The 24771-nt window shown below is 35.9% G+C and overlaps 1 protein-coding gene across 1 annotated transcript in view; it reads left to right on the forward strand.

Annotated features, from left to right (window-relative positions):
- The window catches only part of ADAMTS3 (ADAM metallopeptidase with thrombospondin type 1 motif 3), a 281280-nt gene that overhangs the window by 214314 nt on the left and 42195 nt on the right, over positions 1 to 24771 (forward strand). Inside the window, exon 5 of the mRNA XM_025385984.1 lies at positions 8745 to 8944. Coding sequence (XP_025241769.1) covers positions 8745 to 8944 — 200 coding nt within the window. The remainder of the gene's footprint in view (positions 1 to 8744; positions 8945 to 24771) is intronic.

Genomic DNA, 24771 nt, shown 5'->3' on the forward strand with positions numbered 1-24771 from the left:
TATATCATACAATCTCTTTATTAAAAATCTGTAACATCAATATGAATATGCTCATAAAATATTTACATATATCTCAGTCAATTATAACTTTGATATTTGTGTGGCTTACTCCGTCACTTTGCAAGATCCCCACCCATTTGCTGCCTTCTTTTGAGAACCTTATCTAAAATTTTGCCTCCCTCACCTTGTCCCTCTTGCTCCTTTCCTCCTGTTTTAGTCTTCTTACCCTGTTTGATAGTTGTTATCACTGGGATGTAAGTTCTATGAGGATAATCTACGTGTTTATCTCGTCCATTGCTGGATTCACAGTGCTTAGAGCAGTGCAACATAAAGTGGCGTCCAGGGCCTTTAAATATTTATCTGACAGAATAAATGGCAAGTATTAATATTAATAGTTTGGCTATAATGACTTGTTTACATTTTTATTAATCATTCTATATTGGAGTGATTTAGAATGCGAATGTCGAGTTTCTGGAGAAGTTTGAGGTGAAGAGGTTTTCTATCCTTAATAAAGTTGCATTTAGGTGGCAAGTGATGGAAGTAACATGAGCTTTGAAATTAGCAGCTGTGAAAAGGAATCTCACCTCTCTTCTACGCAGTTGAGCTTATTTAGAAAACCTTAATTTCTAGCAGTCTAAGATTACTAGAATGTAATCCAGTAATTGGGTGTGGTGACCTCTTCCTCTACTCTTCTATCACCTCCTTGATTTAGCAGAGCTGAACTACAAAAGCCATAAATAAGAAAGTATATAATTTAGTCAAGGGGAAGAGAAATGTTAATGAAAATGCTATTAGATGTTTAGAGCAGTAAAATGTGAAAATTAAAAACTGCTGTCTCCCAAAATTAGTTATGATTTAGCTGAATAAGAATAAAAGAAATTAAGAAATCTCTAGTAACAACATTATTCATTTAAAATAGAACCGAGAGAATAAAATAAACAAATTGGGAAATAAAACGGAATATGTAGTCTTTTTCAGAACACTGTGGGACCCAAGAATAGTTGACTACTGAAGAAGAATGAGAAGGAAAATGAGGACTATCAAAGACTGTAGCAGAGAAAGGATATAAATGGGCTTGTTTATCAGGCTGCTCTTCGTTTCACCTGTCAGAAACTTACATCAAACTGTCTTAAGCAAAAGAAAAAAAAAAAAAAAAAGGAGTAAAATAAGAAAATGAGGTGGTGGTAGTTTATTGGTTTGTGAAACTGAAAAAACCAAGTTTTCAAAAATTAGTGGGTGAATTCTCAGGCTCATACTCATCATTGGAGTACAGTCTATTCACTATTAGTAGTCTCCACTTTCCTCTTCTAGCATTAAACTTAGACCAACAACTATTCTCATGTTAGCCGTAAACACCTACATTGTTATATTCCGCCAGTTTTCAGCTTAGTGATGAGAACTTTTCTTTCCTAGTAGCTCCAAATTAAAAAGTCCTAGTTCACAATTTCATTAGCATAATTTAGGCCATTTGAACATCTTTTAACCAAGTACTGGAGTCAAGGAAATGGCATATGCTACTTGGCCATGCCGGGTGAATGTCCACTGCTAGAGCTGAAGACAGAAGTGTAGAGGAGAAAAGTGAGATGAAGAGGGTATAAGTTCATGTAACTGCATGTACTGCCTGGAGAAAGATAGTTACCCCACACCTAGAGTTGCTGGATTTAGCAAATAAAACTATAGCATTCTCATTTGAATTTGCATCTCAGATATAACAATGAGTAGGTTTTTTAGTATTAAGTATGTCTTATGCAATATCTGTGAGATACCTATAGTAAAAATACTGTTGTTTATCTTAGATTTTAATTTAACAAAGAATACTGTATTTTATCTGACAACCTTGCCCACACCCAAATGTTTCAGCAATAAACCACTGAAATCAAATTAAATGGTTGCAATGGGACTGAATGAGCGACAATTCTGAGAATCCACTTCTATGGAAATGAAGGACTGTATCTTTCAAAACATATTGAGGCCAAGAGAATGCAGAAGTTATCTCTAGACAAATAAATTATAATAGAAGAAAATAAACATGAAATGCATTAATGAAAACTAAGTGTAAAAGATACCAGTGGAAGACTGTTACTAAGGGATGAGGGAAAAGGAAGATCTGAAAAAGATTTCATCAAGGTGGGTAACCTGTACAATATTCGTTTCCTTCTCTTTTATTTCAAACCCCTGTGATTCAATTCTCGCCACTGAAACATGGAGTTAAATGTTACCAGAGGGTTTCCAGGAAAGGTTTTTACCTGTTCCTAAGAAAGTAATACAGGAAGACGCAACCTGTTGGACATGACTTTGATGCTAGAATTCGTGTAGCCATTTTTAGGAGCTAATTTGAAGACCAAGTTTGTACACCAAGAATGGCAGGATGTGGAAAGATGAAAAGAACTGAATCCTTGATGACCTATTGATGGATTAACCAGGAATCACCGTACCTCGAACTCTTGTTACGTGAGCCTATTGCTGAAGACACTTTAAGTTTTCTTGATTTGCAGTTAGAAGCATCCTAGCTGACATATAAAAGATTTTTATTGCAAATCAGAGTTCATATTTTGGATATTAAAGTGACTTTTAAAATTTCATTTGCTAATAATCACAAACCTAAAGCATTAAAACATTTTTTCCTTAAAAGGTAAGAAGTTTCCCATCTAAAAAATGTCATGTTATTCCATAAAGTAGTCAGTAAAAACAAAAGCAAACACATGTATTTTAGAATTAGAACTTTTGGGGAGAAGAAATAACGGAAACTAACATTCACTCAATGGTTATGTCTTTAAAAAATAAAAGCAACAGTTACTTAGTGAAACTTTTGAATTGACATCATAAATTGGCCTGAATATAGTTGTTTGAACTGTCATTATGGAATTTCTCAGTTTGTGAAGGATAGAGCTCCGTTTCACTGAAACATGTTATATCTTGGTAAAACAGTGCCTCCACATATGTAGAGATGCTGTTACTGTATCCTTTTAGGAAGTGATAACTTTAATTTAAATTTTTTTTAAAAGATGTCAATTAAAAATCACTATTAGATGATACAAACAGGTTAACACAATTATTTAAGTTAACTGCTCGCTGCTTCTGATGTTGACAGATGACATTTGTTGGAATTTATGCTTATTTTTAGCGCTGATTATAGGATCTCCACCTACTCTTGGAAAATCCAGAATCCAACCTGTAGTATTCCAGTTACTTCATTTCATAACAGTATTCTGTTCACAAAGAATGCAAGATTTTTACATAGAGCCTCATTCTGTATTAATTGTTACTGTAAAACAATATGATGCTTTCTCATTTTCTGAAATGATGCACTACAAAGAATGCTACTATGGTACATTTTGGTAACATGAATCTTATTTTATTCTTCACTTATTCACGTGAAAATTGGCTTGCATTCTCATAGGGAGTAAGAGTACTGGGAGAACCTAGTCAACAAAATTAAAATTTGTTAGTGTCATGTATGTTAGGACTAGATTCAGTGGCATACAAGAGAAAACTCATTAGAAGGGTGACCTAAACATGATGAAAGTGTTACCTCTAGTATGTAATGAAGTTTGTTTTTAGGTAATCCGGGGCTGGTATGGTGAGTCTACAGTCACTGAGGAGTCACACTCCTTTAAAGTGTCAGACCCTCCTCTATTCAGCATGTCCCTTGATCCTAAGATCACCCCATAGAGCTGCAGACATCAAGTCCACATTCTAGGAAGCAGAAGGGAATATTGAGTGATTGAATGGAGGGCCAAAGGAGTGTGCTCCTACTGGAATGAATTGTCTTCATTTGAGGAGCCATAAGCATCAAGATATAAGCAATACTTCTGCTTAGATCTCATTGGCTTATACTTAGTCACATGTAACCCTTGGTCACAGGGAGATTGGAGTGACTTTTTGCTGGGTTTATTATTATTTCAAATAACATTAACATTCTGCTCCTTAGGGAAGAAAGAATGAATATTGGGTAGATGGTTTTTATCACAGTATGCTTATAATTGTGTTCCAACCCTGAATGTATTTGTATTAGATTCAGAACTTATACCTTTCTAATTTTACCTTCATCTCCTGTCCTTTTTCAGACCATAGGAATTTTTTTTTTTTTTTTCTGGGGTGGGGAGCAATTTCACTAATCCTATACTTTGATTTCCTATAAACATGATTAAGCATATGAACATGTCATTCTCCTAAAAATGTTTCAAGCCTTAGTGTCCATAATCAGCAAAGAAAGTTATATTCTACTTTTTCTGTCTAGTAAGTTCAAAATTCTGATTTAACACTGATAATCCTATACTTAACACTAAAAATGACAATTTTTATTGTTACTTGATTGAACATCTATATGCCCCTCAAAAATTCATTCTGATAAAATAGGCCTTATAGTAAAATGATCACTTCTGCAAATTCATATACAGCAATTGGGAAACTAGGGGGTGCACAAAAGGATACAATTAAAATGTTTCCAAAATAGTAATTAATGTACATCAGTAATTCCTAAGGTAAACTTCAGAAACATACTTTTTCCCAAAAAGTTTTAAAAAAGAAAACTTACTCTAATAACTAAGAGGGGATTGCCTTTGATATTTCTGAGAAGCTTAAAAAGCACTGTGAGCATCATCCTTTTGGAATGAAGCATGAGATTAATAACACTGCTCTGCCTCTTGCAGGGCCTTTTTTTTTCCTTTTGAATGCTCAATTGAGAACACACCTGTTAGAAAGTTCTGTGTAACCTGGATTTTCCTTTTTTCTGCTAATTCTGTTGTCACATAAGTCACTCTCTGCTGCCCAACTCAGCTAGCACCATTTAAGCCACATGGCAAGTGGAGTTATTACTCAAATCCTTCTCCCTAAAGGCTCAGCGGTTAGGGTTTTTCAAAGATATTTTGGTAGGCAGGGGACTAAGGAATGGGTGCTGCTGATTGTTTGGAGACACGATCATAGTGATATAGGAGTAAAGAAGAAATTATTTAGGTGGATAGTGAGGGTAGGGAAGTTCTTGGTAACATTTTTCTTTTAATGAAAAGTAGCCCCAAATCATTTTTTTTTTTCTAACAAAGAGCAGCCTGTAAAATCGAGCTGCAGACATAGAAAGGCAAGCTAGAAACTTGCTAGGTGAACGCTGGCAGTTGTGCCAATAGGAAAGGGGGTAACTGGGGGCTAGGCACGTCCAACATGGCAGCTCCATCTTCCCTTCTCTTTGCCAGCCACATGTACAGTAAGGAGGAGAGAACATGGCACTGGCCAAGTGGAAAGCCCATTTGAATAATAAGATTAGGATGGGACGGCCAGCTTCCCCGCATGCTATGTAACTGTCACACCTGGTCCACCTAATCTGTGGGCCCTATGTAAATCAGACATTACTATCTCCAGCCTGTCTGTAAAATCCAGTGTACTCTGCTGGGGGCTGGAAACCCCATTTGGGTGCTCTTCTCTCTCACAGGAGAGAGAGCTGTTCTCCTTTTTCTTTCTTTTGCCTATTAAATGTTTGTTCCTAAACCCACTTCTTGTGTGTGTCCGCATACTGAATTTCCTTGGTGCAAGATGACAAACCTCGGGTCTTTACCCCAGACAACAATGCCGCTTCAATAGGTGTTGGAAAATGGTCCTCATATGCTGAGTCCACCTCTTGGTGGGGGCCACAGTACCAGCTGAGTCATGAGTCATGCATTTGGGTGGGGTCAGTAGGTTGCCAGAATGCACAGGCTGAAAAATATCTCAAAAGATCAGTCTTAGGTTCCACAATGGTGGTGCTATCTATAGAAGTAATTGGGGCCAGGTGTGGTGGCTCACACCTGTAATCCCAGCAGTTTGGGAGGCTGAGGCAGGCAGATCGCTGATGTCAGGAGTTTGAGACCAGCCTGACCAATGCGTGAAACCCTGTCTCTACTAAAAATACCAAAAAAAAAAAAAAAAAAAATTAGTTGGGCATGGTGGTGTGTGCCTGTAATTCCAGCTACTTGGGAGGTTGAGGCACAAGAATCACTTGAACCAGGGAGACAGAGGTTGCAGTGAGCCGATATCACACCACTGCACTCCAGCCTGGGTGACAGAACGAGACTCTGTCTGAAACAAAACAAAACAAAACAAAGAAGTAATTGGGGAAGTTTCCAATCTTGTGACCTCTGGAACAATAGCAGTTTATCATTTTATTATGCCTGTATCTTAAAAGAATTCATACCTCATTCATAATCCTAACCTAGTGGCCTTTCATTAGTTTTACAAAGGCAGTTTAGTTGTGGGAAGGGCTATGGTCATCCTTGCTTTAAAGTTAAACTACAAACTAAATTCCTCTCAGTTAGTTTGACCTATGCCCAGAAATAACCAAGAACAGCTTGGAGGTTAGAAGCAAGATGGAGTCAACTATGTCAGTTGCTATTATTGTCATAGCTTTGCCATAATTTTGCAGTTTTACTAAGACAAATTCATTATGAATGAAGATATTTCACAGCCTCAGAGCTGTCTGTAATTATAATGATGAGTATAAGTAAAAAGTGCCAGAAGCTATCCTACTGTCTTTCTTTGAAATATTTGATATTGTGCATTTTAGGAAACATGGAAAGAACACTGCCCAGCATGGGGGAAAGTAGGGACAAATTATTCTTGATTTTCAAAGGCTTCCTTCTTCTTTCCCAGGTTTCTTATGCAATAAAAAGAGAGATTCTGTTTCCTTACCAGAAAACTACCTATTTAAAGAGACTTGCAAAGGCCAAACCAAAGGTGTGTTAAAGCAGAATGAACTGCCTTTCTGAAATAAGTATTCAGCCTACTTCATTCACACATCAGGCTTCATGATATAATAACATTGCTGTTATATTTCCATTGGACGTTTTCTCTGAGCGTTCTGCCAAAAAGAGCCATTTTTAGAATTGAGAGCTCATGTCTGAATTTCCTATATTTGTACACTAGCTATCACAACCTTTCACATTCTCAAGTGTGTGAAAAAGACTTGAGGTTGAATAGTAAAGCTATTTGCAGGTGTAGTCGTCTCTTGACCTCAGTGAGGGTTTGCAGCTCTTGAAAACTTTTGAGGAAAGCTTTCTGTTTGATGTGGATGATGGTGAGAGTTATTTATGTGTTGTGGAACCAATGTAATTCCTTGGTGAGGAGAATTTTCCCAGCTAATGAGCTAGCAGTTGGGCTTAGGTCAAAGTGAATTAAAGTAGAGCTTTTAAACCTGAGTAGTCACATTCAGAGCATGTCCCCCTACTTGTAAGGGAGGGTGTTGGTGTTTCTGTATATTTTTTAAAGGTAGAAAAAGTGTGAGTAGGATCTGTACTTTCACTACTTCTAATCCTTTGTGGCTAGGGCTTGGTCATCAATCTTCCTGGCCAAGAGACACCTATTTTTCCCCTGTCTTAATTTTATTAAAGCCACAAAGGCGGAGAGGAGAATACCTATTTATTAGTGTTAGATGCTGGCTCAAATGACTAACAAGCCCCAGTGCCGCAAGAAATAAACCATCATATAAAGCATGAGTCAGAGCTGGTTCTGTCAAACTTGTTTTTAGATATGTGGTTGTTTTAGACATCAAGGCAGTTTATAAAATAAAATCCTTTCCGAGTTTTATATACTTGAAATGGGGATGAATATATTTTTTGTTTTTATGTACCAGCAGTTTTGAATAATCTCTAATTTTAATCCAAATGATAGATTTTATTTTTTAATTCACTAGAACTTTTTTCTAAAAAAATACAGTCATCTGAAAACAGATAACTGAGGTCATTAAAACCTGATGATGTCTCTCTCACTTTTTCTTTCCATGTATATAGGCATGTGTGTATGTATATGTGTGTGTATGTGCGTGCGAAATGTTCATCTGGAAAGTAAAAAAATGTAAGTTTCTTGAACTGCATTAAATAAGAAATGATTTTTACTTTTAATTTTCTTTGAATATAAGTTATTTTCTGACTGACTTCTTACTTTGATATCTCAGACTTAGATAAATAGCAGCTGAAATGACTTGCCATCCAAATGATGGCCAGTACAAATGTGGAGCACTAAAGTTTTCCTGTGTATCCCTGCATACACACATATATGTACATTTTATTGGCATATGTATATAATATGTACCCTGTATGTGATATACTATCTTATCCACACACACATACACACACACACACACACACACACACACACATATGTTTATAGTATATACCCTGTATATCCACTTCTTCACTAGCAGCATTCACTAGAAAACCATACTCAGAAGAAATAAAGCAATACATAGTGACTGATAATCATATTACTAGATGCTGTTGTGTTGCCATGCTATAATTTGATTTTTAAATTAAGGTTACTGGAAAGAGGAGCAATTTAAATTTATGTGACACAAATTCTATACTCCATGGTTATGGTAACTTAATCGTTGTAAACATACTGGAGTTATTTTTATTTGTAATGTCAATGTATTTAATAACTACATAGCCAGCCTGTATTCTACACCCCCACTGCCTTGGCTCTTTGCTGGGAGAAAAACTGAACCACTTCTATCCTTACAGAATAGTCAGTCTGCCATGATGGCACCGCTCCCTGTATAATAATATGATTTTACCCTCAGTGTTGCTGTTCTATGTTGAATTTGTAGCAGGTCTGTCTGGTCATATGCATATGCATATTATTTAAGGAATAAACTGAAAAGTAGCATCTCAGTGATTATGAATGATACTGATAGGCCCCTGAGAAAATTCTTTTCTTCTAAGAAGTTATTGGAAGGCCAATTGGGGAAACTGAAATTCCTGATTCCTTTTGTTTCTTAATAGAGTCAGACCTGGAAGGCCTTGATGATCTAGGTACTGTTTATGGCAACATCCACCAGCAACTGAATGAAACAATGAGACGCCGTAGACACGCGGGAGAAAACGATTACAACATCGAGGTACTGCTGGGAGTGGATGACTCTGTGGTCCGTTTCCATGGCAAAGAGCATGTCCAAAACTACCTCCTGACCCTGATGAACATTGTGAGTAGTGACTCCTTTTTAAAGCTTTTTGATCTTTTAATTCACTTCTCTTATTTGTTGGTACCCTTTGGCAATCTGTGTGAGAACTTCCATGACTGTGCCCTGCATCCAAAATATGTACATGATGGCATTACATTTAAATTATTGAGCTACATATTTAAAATACAAGAACTCTAAAATAAAGGAAGCATGAAGCAAAAGTTTCTTTTGGTTGATCAAGTAGTTTTCCATTGTTGTCAAGGGGGAATCATAAATTTAAAAAGCCATAATGATATGGAATTAAACCATGAATTGTAATTTTTATTTTGCTCTGGGGATAATCAAAACTCACAGGACTTTGTCCATCTGCTTTGATGTGGCCCATGGAGGATAAAATAGTTCTTTCTAGAATCACTCTGCTTCACAGGATGATGTAGAATGATTTATGCCTGGTAACTCTGTGGATTCTTGTTGTTACAGCTTTTGAACAAATGTGATTTTTTTCAACATTATAAGACCAAAGGTAATGTATTTATTAATACCAAGCATACAACTATTGGCACAGTGCTGCACAGCAACCACTAATGGTCTCTTTAAAGTTATCTTTATTTCTCCTTTATGAACCTTAATCAGATTCAGAAGAAATTTTGTCAATATCCTGAAACCTGCGTTCTTTCTTTTTAAATTGGCAGAGAACAATTGAGGAGAAATAATAACATGTAAACCACCTACTTGTAAAAGATAATTGAGATGTTGATGTACTCTATATATTTTACCTCATGCCAATAATACATGTTATATCGATCTTGCAAATTTATTACCTAAGCCTATGCTCTGTTTTCTTTCCCTTTCTCTCAATACACCCTCCCCCTCGCACAACTTTTGATATTTAATATAATTTCTTGGATATCTATAGTTTACCTCTTTCCCCCATGCTTAAGATTAGATTTCAAGCAATTGTACTGAAGGAGAAAAATTATTAATTTCATGAAACATGATTTTATTTATGCTAATATCTGTTAATAATATTTTGGTCTATTGAGATAGCAATTTATAAAATTACACTTATACCATGTCTCTGTGAAAAAGAAAATTAGTACAGAAATTCAAACACATGTTTATTTGTTCTTGGCACTAATTTCTGTTATGAAGACCAAACAACACACAGAAAACAAATTACTAGCCTTGGCAATAGATGTGTATAGACGATCATCCTTTGTGAATCACATGAATGTTTTCAACTCTTGACAATGAACTTTTCGTATTAACCTTTTGACTATTAACTTTTTGCTAGTTGTGTAACTTTGGCATGCTTCTTGGACTCTCTGTCCTGCTTCTGTCTCTTTATCAGCATATTGAGAAAAATAATAGGGATGTTGAGAGGATGAAGTGAGTAAATACAAGTCATCCATTATTTACAGTGCCATATTCATATGCACAAATAGAAAATCATATTTTAGTTCTCTATACCAAATTTTACTTTGTAAGTGATCTAAAATTTCAAAATTCCTATGGAGATGTTATTCTTATGTCATTCATTATGTCCCTGGGCTACTTTTTTCTAGTATCTGGAAGACAATCAGTACAGACTTATTTGGCCCGCAAATGTGCCTAATAAGAAGGCTTTTGGAGTAATGCAACAGAAATTTTGATATGTTTCTTGTCCTCATAGAACTTATAACTATTAGAGGAGAAAAAATAAATACATGGGAAAATTAGAAGGAAAAAGAACCTAAACAATAAAAGTTATGCTATTATTAAGTCATATTATAGGCAGTATATCATAAATGCTATAACACTTTAGCAAATGGAGATGTGACCATAGTTATCCAAACATTAAATGATAAAATTATTAAATTGGAATTTAGGAGGGTAAGGCTTTAGTTTTAGTCATACTACTAGTTGGCTTTGTGACCTTAGACAAATCATGTCTCTTTCTGGGACTTAGTTTTCATCATTATATAAACTTGAAAGATTCAACAAGTTTATTAGTTATGTAATTCATCAAGAAGTTAGGAGTTAAACTGCTTTTAGAGATTTCTTTTCCTATTTTTGTTGTTTTTTGTTTGCCTTGTTTGTGTTTTTTGAAGGACATGTGAAAATGTGAAGGGTTTCTATGTAGGAATGGCTACAGTATATTCACCAGACAGTAAGTAGTAAGTATGATTTTGAGAGTGTCAAAGGAATAACAAAGTGATGCATTTTATGTTTTAAAAACAGTCAAGAAGACTTTTGTTCTTAAATCTATTTAAAAAATGGATAATAGGCTAAGATTCTGTCTCAAATACAAATTTTTCTAAAATAAATAGAGTATCAGAGAATGGAGCTATGAGAGAGAAAATAATTTTTTTAAACTTAATATATTAGTTGCATTTTAAGTAATTAGTATTGGTAAGAGATTTGGAGAGGTGAGAATAACACTTGTCCCCTTCCCTCTCCAACTTCATGACCAACTGAAAGACATGGAAATCACACAGATGAAGAATGAAATAGTTTTATTAATAATGAGAACTGAATTGCACATACAATTGCATATACTTAAGTGTATAGTCACAAGGTTTTCATTATTCTAAATCAGGTTCTCAACTGAAGATACATTTGTGTCCATGTCAGTTCCCAGGGACATTTGGCCATGTCTGTAGACTTTTTTTTTATTGTTATCACTGGTGGTTGGGGCGGGGGTGGAGGGGAATGCTACTGCTAATAGTGAGAGAGGCCTCGGATGCTGCTCAGCATCCTACAGCGCAACAGACAGCCCTACACAGCGTAGAATTTTTAATTATCTGGCCCAAAATGTCAACAGTGCTGAGATTTAGAAACCTTGTTCTAAATTAGTCTTATTCCCAACTCCCATCACTCTCCAACTGTATAATTTCAGGTTTTCCCTCTGGTGTCAGGTGGACAACTTTAGCCAAGACAGACAGAAGACTGAAGTCTTCCCTCTCCTCCATACCCACTGCCTTGTTGTAGCCTGTCAGACCCAAAATACTGACCTGAGCGGGCTCTTTCCTTTTCCTGTAATTCATGATCAAATGAGAATGAGAAGCAGAAAGAGAAACCGACAATGATACCCTAATGAAGCTAACTCATGGAAATTCAAGACCAGGAACATTCAGTTTTTTTCTAACAATGTTCAAATAACTATCTCCTGTGCTGGCCATGCTTTATGATTTCTCATGGTCATTTAAAATTATGACTCACCAGGCTTGAGGCCTACATAGACATAGAGACTTAGATGAAATGTCAGATAGGGTCCTGGAGAGAAACTGTAGAAGAAAGCTAACAGCAAAAACAGTTCTATCTTTCTGCATTGATTAGGATGAAAGGTATCCCTATGGTAGAGAAAAGATCTTGCTGTCCTTTAAAATGGTTTGTCAACTTTGCCTTGGTTGACTACTCAGCAGATGTGCTCTTCCCTTTACCTGGTTGTCAGTTTCATTTCCATATCAGAACCCAGATGGTAGTTCCTGAATTAAGGGAATACTTTTAGGTCCAAGTAATTTGCTTCAGAGTTATCACCTTAATTTAAACGGGACTCCCTTTTAAAGAGGTTATATTTGTTGTGTCATGCTTTTATTGAAAAGAGCTCGTGTATTAAGTGTTAAATGTATATTTAATGAAAGAAGACAAATGTATATAAATAATGTAGAGGTAGATCAGGAACAATCTTGGGAGGGAGTCAGAAATTTTGGACTCAAAACAAGAGGAAATAGATGGCAAATGCAATGATATAATGGGAGCAGTGTTTAAGAAATAAATTATCAATTATTGTGTATCATATATTCTTTCCAACTATATTGCAAAATGGAAATTATTACAATTTTTTCAGAGGAAAAGGAGACTTTTAAAATGTTAATAAAATTTAGCTAAATTTTAAAAAATTATTTACAGTTCATAAAACAGTCTCAAGTAATGATAAGGTTGTAAAGCTAATCATTAAAAAAAGACAGTGTTACTGGGAAGAGAAACTGGCCTAGAATGTTTAAGTTATTTTTAATTTTAACTCAATCATAATTTAAGCGTAATGAGAACACTTAAAACACAGTATTTGCTATTATATGTCAGCAGTAATGTTAAATCTCTTTGGTTTATCTGCTATTTTAAATTAGCCATGCAAGTTGTCCACTTTTTGGATACAAATATATTTAATCTATTTCAGGGCCGTATTTCCTAATGACAGTGATGACTGTGCGTGTGAATGAGGCAAAATTCTGTAGGTGTTGCCATGCAAATGTTTGGATACAGGAAAGGTAGCTCACTATGTTAACACTTTTCTCTGGAGGCTTGAGGGCCAAGTGAACAAGTTTGAGCAGGCCCTAGATGATTTCGATATAACTTCCCAAGAAAGGAAGGAGACCCTCTAACTCATCCCCACACCTTTGTGAAGCAGTGGAGAGAATAATCAGATGTCTTCCATCTGCTTTTGTTTAACCTCTTTCTATTTTGTAGATCTTGACATTTCACCAAGCTTCCTATATGAAGAAGAAACACATGGATATGAACCTATCCAATGTTTTAATGTTTCAAATAAGAGATTTGTCATATATGTTAAGCCTTAGGATTCCATATCATATCTTGTTATATTAAGAAATGTTTATAGTTTTGCTATCTTGTAAGATGGTTGACTTGCTGGGAAAGTGGTTCTCAGCTCTGGGGCATGTCTCATGCTATAAATATTGACGCATCGTCTGCCATGTGCAAGGCCTATTTTAGGTATTGGGAATATTCCAATAAGCATGATAAAAAATTGTTGACCCTCTTGGAGCTTGCCTGAATCCTTCACCAAGCTTCAAGAGAGTAGAGTTTTTAAAGTTTTAATTTCCTGACATGGTCCATAATTATCAACCCAAACCTCAACAGGAGCAGTTCTCTAATAGGTTGATTGTTCCTTGAGTACAGTTACTGTATATTATTAAGCCTCATAATTATATCAAAAAGTGTCTGCCATGTGGTAGACATGCAATAAAATTTTGATTGATTCAGCCTTTTAATAAATATTTTAATGCTATATACCAGGTATATGGTGGTTAACACAAAATAAGCTTATTTCCTGATCTCAGCGAGATTATAGACTGGTGGAGAAATCAAATAATTACATCATAGGCTACATAAGAACTATGCAAGGAACTGACAGTTTGCCGGGAAAGAGAATAACAGAGCAAATGGGTGATAGAGGTTATACATAGACATTTTGATTAAGAAAACCTTCTTTCAGGAACTGATTATTAAATTGGGACTTAATGTAAAAGATCCAGCCATTTAATAAGGGCATGTGTTTTAGTAACTAAAAGAAGGTCATCGTGGCTCAAGTTTAGTGTGTAGGAGTCAGGCAGAGCTAGGAGAAGAAGGCAAGCATCTTTCAGGTCATGGGAGGAGCTTGAATGCAGTATTAAGTACAAAATAAAAGCCTTTGAGGGTCGGTTCCTGCTTCTCTCCGTCTTGTAAAGAAAAATTGGAGAGGCCTACGGACAATGAAGACAGACGCAACTGGAAAGTGAGTATAAATGTCTAGGCAAGAGAGGATGGTTTATTAGACAATGAAGACTGCAGTAATAATAGGTGGTTTACGGTAAAATCAGTAGGATTTGTTACTGAATCCATGGGCTGAGGGAAAGAGATGAATCTACCATAATTTATACTTTTTTTGGCTTGAACATTCTGTTTGTTAATGGTTCCATTTATGTGGATGAGTTGGTCAATGAAGAAAATAGATTGTGGAGAATTAAGGTTAGTGATGAAATCTTTGAAGGTACTTGAAATCATCTAGTTTTGCATCTAGATTCAAAATAAAGATTTAATGTTAACAGTGAAGGATAATACTACTAACATTTTAGTTCTTTGTGCCTGAAACTCTGATAAATACTTTACATAAATTATTTAATACTTTCCAACTCTAGGATGCGTTCGGCCTTAGTCCCAGTTTACAAATAAAGAGATTGAAGCTGAAAGAAGTTAGGTGATGTTCCCAGGGTCAAACAGCTAATATGGCAGAGTCAGGACCTGAGCCCAGATCTATATCTGCCTTCTGAGCCTGAAGCTCTTCCTCCCCAAACTTCACTGCCTCTCATTACAAAGTTGAGTCATTTTATATATCTCTTGCTAGATAAAACTCTGATTCCTTTATCTGTTTCTGTGTCTTGTCATACAACTCAAGTCTTTGAAATGAGAATTCAGTTAGTTACTTGATTGAATCAAACCAGCTAGCAATCTTGTTTAAGATTCTAACAGGATGATGAGGCAGATTTTTATGTTTAAGAGGGTAGGTTGTTTTCTTTCAATGTGCCAGATATTTTCCATCAGCAACACTCTGCTGTCTGTGACAGGTCAAAGGTATCTTTTTTTATTTGCTAAGATCTATGAAATGGTCTTCTGGGTCTAATGTGCCTATTAACATTTTTAGAGTCCTGTAAATAATAGAATTTATGCCTTAATCTCAGGATTTATTAAATGATAAGAAAGCAGTTCATTTAAAAGAGTGCCTCCCAGTACAAAGAAACAGTCTTGGACTTCTAAGAAATTATAAATTATTGAGTGAATTCATCAATTTCTTTGTGTATTGAAATTAGCTATTTACAATGGACAGTGAACCAGCATAAATGGGTTATCTGAACAGGGCAAGCTTCCCTAACCAATATTTGTAAAGAAAATATAAACTCCACAGAAGTACCCTGGCCCTTAAAAAGTATTAATGGACTTATTCAAGAGTTAGCAGCAAATATATGTGGTTACTGGTTACTTAACGATGGTTATATAAATACACTACTTTTGATTTTTTAACTTTTTCTGAAAACATTGAATGTGAGTGCAATGCAGATTTACCTGGAAAGTATACATATTCATGTAACCTTAGCATATCATGTAGCAGTTTTCTGTTCTGAGTCATTATCAATAATCCATTTCTTACATTTGAATTCAAATCAGTCCTCTAGGCATTTATTCACCTAGCACATATAACCTACCATAGGCAAGGTCCTATTAAATTATTGGGAGACAAAAATTAATAAAACATAGCTCCTTTCTACAAGGAACTAATTGTAGCAGGTAAAATTAACCAATCAACAAATGATAATACAATGTGATAGAGATCTATAAAATATATTAATCTTCAAGAGATTCAGTTGCAAAGTACTATGTAAACATGAATTGAAAAAGAGAGGATATGGTTTGGCAAATAATGCCAGTGGCCATTGAAATCTTCATAAGAGGACATGTCATTTGAGTTGGACTTTTCCAACTCAATTGGCATTTTCCTGCTAGAAAAAGGGGAGAGAGGTTTTTGGAAGATGGGGAACAGCTTGTAACAAGATACTAAAAGTGTTAGTTCATGGAGTCTTTGGAGCCACTCTAGATTGGCTGCATGGTAAAATTAAAACGTATTTAGGGGAGATGGCAGATGAGGAGACTGGAAAGAGAAGCTGGGGCTAACTTTAGAAAATAATAAGTGCCATACTCAGTAGTTTGAATTTCATCTTGTCAAAGAAGAGTCATAAAGGGTTTTTAAGAAGATTAGTGACTTGATCAGTCCGTGTTTTAGAAAGAGATGCATTATTAGAATTATTTGGAGGAGAGAGACTCTGTTAGACACTATGCTATGAACACAGACACATAGTTTCTAAGTTCATAGTGTCTATCTAGGTCCATACTCCTTGTTATGTACACTATACTTCCCTCCCTCAACAAACTGTCTTAATTTCCCCGATGTGGATTGAACATACCAGATCACAGAGATAGATTGCAGCAAGCACAAGTCGCTTCAGCCGCCTTTTATAAAAACATACTCACCTTCCCAGGAATATCCTGAATCTATCACTCTAGAAGTAAGTCCCCACATCACATGCTACCTTAACATAACACAACATCCGCACAGTATTGCCGATTAAGAGGTCCCTTAGATTTTTACTGAAACATCTCAGTTTCTTCTTCCTTTCCCCCATTTGCTTTTGCAGCCTCAAATTCCCTTCCTGAAATTCACACATCCTTGTTTCTTAGGTTACAGATATCAGACTGACCTTATCCTTCCTTACTTTATTCCAGCCTTTATATTTTCCCGGGTTGTAAAACACAGACAAAGTTTATAGCATCCTATGCTAACCTATCTTTCTCAATCTTGAGGAAAGGTAAACAATTCTACCTGGGCTTTTGGTATGTGTCCATTGTTACAAAGGACACAAGAGTCTGTAGGGCCTCACAGCTGACTGCCTATTCTTGGGCTTTCCAAAGCTCCTTTGATACTTAAATGAAGTAAAACATAATTCACATAAAAGGAAAGTCTCATGTTTATTGAAAACAACCATCGACCCTTACAATCTTCCTTTCTGGAGAGCTACTAAAATGTGCCCAAATCACCTACATACAAAATATTTACAAAAGTTTTAACCCGTTATTGCAACAGTCTGCATGAGCTGGATGGTTACTAAGCTGCTGGGTGTGGAGGTGGACAGGTTTGAGAGATGTCTGCAGTACTTGGTAGTAGAATGACTCTAATACTTGAAGAAGAAGAAGGAACCAAGGATGATTTAGTCTGTAATTGGGATAAAATATTTAGAAGAGAAGAACAGGTTTTAGAGACAAGATGGGTGTGTTATGAGGTATCCAGGTATGCTTCTAAATAGATAGTCCTATTACTAGAGTTGAACAGATGGCCCTCACGCATGAGAGAGAGATGAATCACTGTTAGATATATAAAAGTTTGGGGCCAGGCATGGTGGCTCATGCCTGCAATCCCAGCACTTTGGGAGGCCAAGGTGGGCAGATTACCTGAGGTCAGGAGTTCAAGACCAACCTGGCCAACATGGTGAAACCCCATCGCTACCAAAAATACAAAAATTAGCCAGGTGTGGTGATGTGCACCTGTAATCCTAGCTACTTGGGAGGCTTGGGGCAGGAGAATTGCTTGAACCCAGGAGGCAGAGGTTGCAGCGAGCCAAGATGACACCGTTGCACTCCAACCTGGGCAAAAAGAGTGAAATTCCATCTCAAAAGAAACAAACAAACAAAGCAAAACAAAACAAAAAAACTAAGTTTTGAATTTATCAGCCTATAGGTATTGGTTGAAGAAACAGCAGTGAAGAGAATATTGCAGGGGAAACAGGTATCAAGAGAACAGTCAAAAAACAAACCAACCAACCTTGAGCAACACTGACATGTAAAGGTTAGGCAAAGAAAATAGAGCTAATCATGCTGAGCTAATCATTATAGAGCTAATCAGAATAGTGTCATTGAAGAATATCATGGTAAACAGTACCACATCCCACAGAACATTGTAGATAGGTTTTTTTTTTTCTTTTTTTTTTTTTCCATGAAAGAAAGTTGAGAATGTTACTATCCCTAGGAAGGAAGCAATTAAACAAGGGGCATGGAGGGGATTTTTGGAGTGACTGTCTAGAGACTCAGTGCTTCCACCATGACAAAACAGCAACAACAACAACAAAACACAACATAGAGCAAGGTATTTGCGAAAAGAGAACAGGCACTGATATCATATAGACTTGAGAGCTTTGCTAATCATTTGAGGAAAACACTGCGTGTCCTCTCTGGGTCTCAGTCTCTTTATAAAGTAGCAATGAGAATGTCTGTCCTCTATAGGATTCTGAGCTCTCTAATATAAGTTGAGCTTTTGCACTTGCTCTTCCCTTTGCCTAGATTGTTTTTTCCCTCAACAGTCACACAATTATTCCTTCCTGTCCATGAGTCTCCCTTTCCTGACTACCCAATCCCAAATAGTACCCAATCTTCACCTCCTCTTGTCCTCCTCTATCTTGTCACTCATATATTTGTTTTCTTGATTACACCTATTCCCATTTCAAATGACATTGCCTGCATGTCTTTTTGCATTTATTTTTTTCTTACCTATAGGCTGTTTTACCCAATAGAATATATGCTTCGTAAGAGCAGAGAGTTAAAGGTATTGACTATTCCATTCTCCACCCCTAGAACATTTGGGCACATAGCAACTGTTCAATAAATATTTGATAAAAGTATCAATAAACAGTAGTTATTATTAATATGAGATTGGAGATGAGGGAAGAGTTGGCAGATTGGAAGACACCTCTTTATTCTGAGGAAAAGGAGTATTGAGTATGGGGCTGAGAATCCAACCAGGTATGAATTTGGAACTTTTACCTACGTAAGAGATAGTTGTGGACAGAGTAGTATTTTTCTCAGTCCATTTCAGAATTCTTTTATATCTAGCCAGAATCATTTAGGCTATCTTGTCAGTACTTGTTTACTTTCAGTTAACCAAAAGTCTCTTTTAAAAAAAATTTTGTATATATGTGGTGTTTATTTGCTTCTATATGAATAATAGCAATAATTATAGCTATTTTTTTTTGTACTTGCAAGGGCCAAGCATCAAGTACTGAACATATATGAACTCATTTATTCCTTTCAACAATCCTATGAGGATAATATTGTAATTATCCCAGTTTACAGGTGAGGAAACTGAGGCACAGAGACAAATAACATGCCCAGCATCACACAACTAAGATTGAATCCAGGCAGTCTAACGCAGAGCTCATGCTCTCCACTGCTAAGCTATCCAGCCTTTCAAGACCTAATCCACCCATCTGAACAAAAAATGAGTATTGCTTTGTTGAAGCCAGACAGACAAAGCTGTTCATCAGCTAGTCAGACAAAGCAGGTCAGATTGTCCTGCCAGCGAAATGTCCTGGGAGAATTTGTCCTGTCCGGGAACAAACCTGGAAGGAATTTTCATTTCAAGGAAAGGAATACTTGATTTGATTTTACCTTTTCCTCCCTCACATCATTGACAAACTCTTCCAATATCAGGTCATCTGAAAATTGAATTAATGTTCTGTTCACCCCTTTCTTCAAGTAATTTAATAAAGACTCTAGGCTCAACCCTGAACACCTCACAGAAAATCTACCCATGGTCCAATAGGTTGGCTCACATGGTGAAAAGATACTCAGTTTTTTTTTGTAGATGTACTTTGGTTTGCATTATGCAGTGTCAAATACATCACTTAGAATGTTTATGCTGACTGCTTTTCTTGCAATCCAAAACACTGGTTGTACATTTCACCCTTGATTTCTTTTCTTGTTTCATTTTTCTTCTCTAGCTCCTCTTTATTTCTTCTCAATATTTTGTGGAATACTCTCATACTGGTCATCAATAAATCCTATTTATATTAAATTTAAACTCTGACTCCTCATTTGCTTAAAATTTACATAAGGAAGATTATGAAAAGAAGCTGCAAATTTTACATTCTCTTTCTCAATATGTTTCCACACTATATTCTTAAACTCAAAGGTTGAGAATCACTATTGATGAATTTAAAACCACATCCTATGCATAATGACAGTGTTGTGGCCTGCAGGTCTGTGGAAGTACAGCAAAATGGGTATAGCTATGACTCTGATGTCAGACTGCTCATTTTTATCCCTTGCTTGTGTACTAATTGTGTGATCTCAGGCAAGTTACTTAACTTCTCTGGTCCGCTATAGGATTCTGAGCTCTCTAATATATGTTGAGCTTTTGCACTTGTAAAATGCAGTTAATATCTCTAAAGTTATTTCAAGGATTACTTGAATTAGTATAGGTAAAGTGTTTAATGCAGTGTCTGGAAGCTGATAAGCTCTCTGTATTATTAGCTGTTCTTTTCGTTGATTTTGCTTTTACTTCAGAAAAGTTACTTTCCTTTTCACTGAAACTTGTAAAATTACTTTCTTAATAAATAAGAAATTATTTAGAATTATTAAGAATGTCCTAATAAGAATTTAGCCCATCTTGACAGATTCAAATTGCTAATTTAGTATATCCTTTTAGTTATTTCTCTATATTATTTGAGTGTTAAAAACAGCCAGATCATGAGAATTTCCTTATGCCTCTTATGTAATTTTGTAATCAGATGACATTTTAAAAAGTCTAAATAATGATTTTTTCCAATATTTTTCTTTGCTCTTAAGAGTCAAATGAGTAAGCATTTAAAACGTAGCATTTTTCTCAGGTTATGATATTTTACGATCCTTATTTAATTTCAAGGAGATTGTTTCATTTATGTGTAAATATAGAAAAACACTGACATACTGACTGGTATGTAAGCACATTCAGGTGTATGAAGCAGCTTGTCCTTTGCCTCTCTGAAGCATGCATACTGCCATCTGCTGGAAATAGCTTTTAAATGATTTTTCCCAATAATTTTCTTGATAATTTAAACTAGGTGTTTCAATGAGATTGAGATTTAACAAATTTCAAATAGAAGAATCTTGAGGTCCCTTTCAGGAAAAACTATAATTAGGGCAATTGTTTTTCTTGAACTTTTCAGGTAGATTATGAAAATACACTCACAATTTTTTTTTAAACTTTGTGCATGGATGGGGGATAGGTGCTCAAGTACTTTGTATTTTGCTGAGTATAGTTATATGGCATCTTGCTTGTTTTGAGCAACAACACTGTGAAACAGACAAAGCAAGTAAAATTAGAGTTTGTCAACAAGAAAAGCAAGACTCAGGTTAAATGACCAACCAAAGATCACTCAGTTTATTCATGGCCAAGCTGGGAACAGAACCCAGGGTTTTGAATATCTAATAATATGGTGCTATATTATTTCTCCAACTCTTATCATGCTCTATGTATTTCAGAATATAAAAACAGTACATCTCAGGAACTGATAGGGCCTGGCAAGATGAAAAGCACTCAAATTATTAAATATATTTTAGAAGTGAATAATATGGAGGAACTTTTTTAAACCTTGAAAATCAAAATAATAAGATACAGTGCTTTGTACAGTATAGACAGCTGGTTATTTGCCACATTGAAAGAATACTTTGTACTATGTAAAAATATGATTCCCTTGTATTTGATTGTTTCTACCTGTGATAATTTATGCGTATTTTGTGAATCTCAAAACGCATGCTGACTCAGAGCATTCTTAGACTGATTTTGGTTTCTACTGGGTCACCCTGTTTTCCAGTTAGCCTGGCGTAATGGTGACTTTTGTTAAGTAATACTTTTATTTTGGTGAATGGTAAATCTGAATTTTAAAAATGCTCTTTTATTCATTTTATAATATCACATTTGCTATTGAGATTAATAATTTTGTCCATTGTACTTTCTTGACACTGTGTTAATTTGTAATTCACTAAGTACAAATGAATTTACTAATTTAGGATGACCATATGTACATTTTATACTAACTCAAATATCACAAGCTATTTGTCATTATTCCCATCTCTCCTTCATTTTATTATTCTAAGACTTTCTGATGTAGGAGCTTCCTATAGCATTGATGTATTACATCTGTTACAGTGTAGCTGTCACTGTTATGTGCATTGGCTTAAGTGCCTCCTACCCTTTCTTACTTCTCCTTCTCCAGAAATTAATTCACTCTTTCTGTCTCCTTTTCTTTAGTTTTGTTTTATTGTTATCTAGTTTTGTTTATTTACTAACATTGTTCAACCTTATTTTAACATCAAGTGCATTTTACCTTTCAACTTCGTTAAACTAAGTACATGGTATAACGTGGTGTGCAAAGCCATGTTTCTAATTTGAAACAGCTGCCTTACAAGAAGCCTCTTGGGATAGACATGAGTCTCTGAATGAATGTGTTGGTGACAGGCCTGGCTGTTGACTTTTAACTTTTATTGCAACTATAAAGTTAGGGATATGTTATCAGATAATGAATCCAGAAGAGGAGGGGTGGAAGAGTTGATTCACTTTTCAGTTCGGCAGCATGAAGTGTGGCATAAGATAAGAGAATCAGCCCATGACTAAAAAGCACATAAGAAACAACAGCTTTGGTCTAACATTCACTTTTTCTTTATATTAAGCTGAAATTCACCCCTTTAATAATGTGAATGGTTTTAAGTTTTATTTTCTATAGCTATTAATTCTTCTATGTTTTTCTTTTCCACTTCTCATATTCTAATATCCTTAAAAACCCCTTCCTCCCTCTCACTCATAAAATTTTTGAGCAATTTGTTTGCATGAGTTAAGTCTCTTAATTCTCACCCTAACCCTATGAGATATTATTTTTATTATGTCCGCTTTATTGAGACTCAGAATAATAAAGGTCTCACAAGCAGTGAGGGGTTGAACCAGGATTTATCTGAGACTATTAATGTGGGGCATTCAGGCTTTTAACCATTATGTCTCCCCAACTCTTCTTTATAAGACACATTTTTTGACCTCCTTGCTGTTAGCTCTTCTCATGATATATTCATGTTTTGTCAAGCACCTCTGTCATAAGACAGCCCACAAAAATGCACTCAATACTTCAGGTTTTCTGTAGCCTAGAGTGGGACAACTTGGGCATGAGCTATCTGCCTGCACACTTACACAATCCAAGTGTGTATTGCAGATTTTTTTCCACAGCTTGACTTATCTTGTGCAGGTATTAAATTGAGTCTTACCATTCTATGTATGTGAGTATGTGTGTGTGTGCACGTGCATGTGTATATATGTATAAATGTATGTGTGTATATATTCATGCATTTTTCCACTTAAAAGGACTTTACATCTTTTCTTTTTAAGTTATACTTTGTTATCTCTAGCATATTCTAGCTTAGCCAGATTTTTTACTTCCACCTTTGCTGTTCTTTTCTTGTTTGTGACTCCTACAAATTCAATAAGTGTGCTTTCAGTCTACATTCAAGACCCTGATTTTTTTAAGGTTTTCTGTGCAGTCACGTTGGATTCTTGAAACAATTCAGTTGAATCTTCCTGGTCTGTGTGGCAAATCAAAATACTATGATTTGCGAGTTTCTTGTTTTAGAGCATTCTTCAGTCATTCTTGAGTTATATTTATTTTTAAAGCCACTCTTTATGAGATTATGCCTATCTTTTCTGTGCAGGTTTCAGATTTCTGTGCCTACTGTTCAAATCTCCCGGATCTGAAGCTGAGTTGCAGTTAGTTTTTCATCCCTCTTTTAGTCTTTTTAACAAGTGTCAAGTCGTTGTTTTTGGAGACAGCCAAGGACTTTGCATTCTAGCCTGATAACTCCACCTTTCTCCTTCCTGCTAACATTTGCCATGTTGCTAAGTATTTTTTATTTGCACTAATTTTGCACTAGCTTAATGAGAAGATACAGTTACAGTTCACTTCAGATTCATATCTGCCAATAGCTCACTGTGTGTTTTGCATGTCAGTTAATTTCTACAGGCTTTATTTTCCTCATCTATATAAAACAGAGTTGGACTGCGACCTCTGAGATTGCACTTACTCCAACATCTATGATTTTACAGTATACCGAGTCACTTTTAGAAATTTCAGTGAGCTGAGATCGCACCACGGCACTCCAGCCTGGGCAACAGAGCAAGACTGCATCTCAGAAAAAAAAAAAAAAGAAAAGAAATTTCAGCCTAATTTTTCAAAATTAAACAAAAAGCAGTGACTCAGAGTTGCATCCAGGGCTGACATTCATCTGATAGGTACTCGTAGAGTCTCCTTAGTAACTTAAATATTGGAGGATTTCTATCTTGTAGCACTTTCAAGCAGTCGTTGCCTCAGCTGCCCCACTTGCTAGCTGGCTCTCAGATACACTACCACAGCTCCTGCACACAGACCCCATAGCCATTGGATCTCTCAACCAGACGTAGCACCCCTAGTTGTCACAGAGGCACCCCAGTAGGCAAATGCTTGCTGTTTTCCTTTACTGTGGTTGCGGGCAACTCACAGGCTAGCAAATGATTTGCCAAAGTCACCTTCCTGTGGTTGCTTTTGGCTAATGTTATATTGGGATTACATCACACGTAGACTCCTTCTAACACCGCACTAGTATAACAAGACCCTTTTGAGCATATCCTGTACGTTCATATTACTGTGGAGTTTACAGAATTAGCAATTTACATATCCAAAGATTGTTCCAAAGCCAAAAGTAAATGACTACAT

The sequence above is a fragment of the Theropithecus gelada genome, chromosome 5 (assembly GCF_003255815.1).
Source record: "Theropithecus gelada isolate Dixy chromosome 5, Tgel_1.0, whole genome shotgun sequence".
NCBI lineage: Eukaryota > Metazoa > Chordata > Mammalia > Primates > Cercopithecidae > Theropithecus > Theropithecus gelada.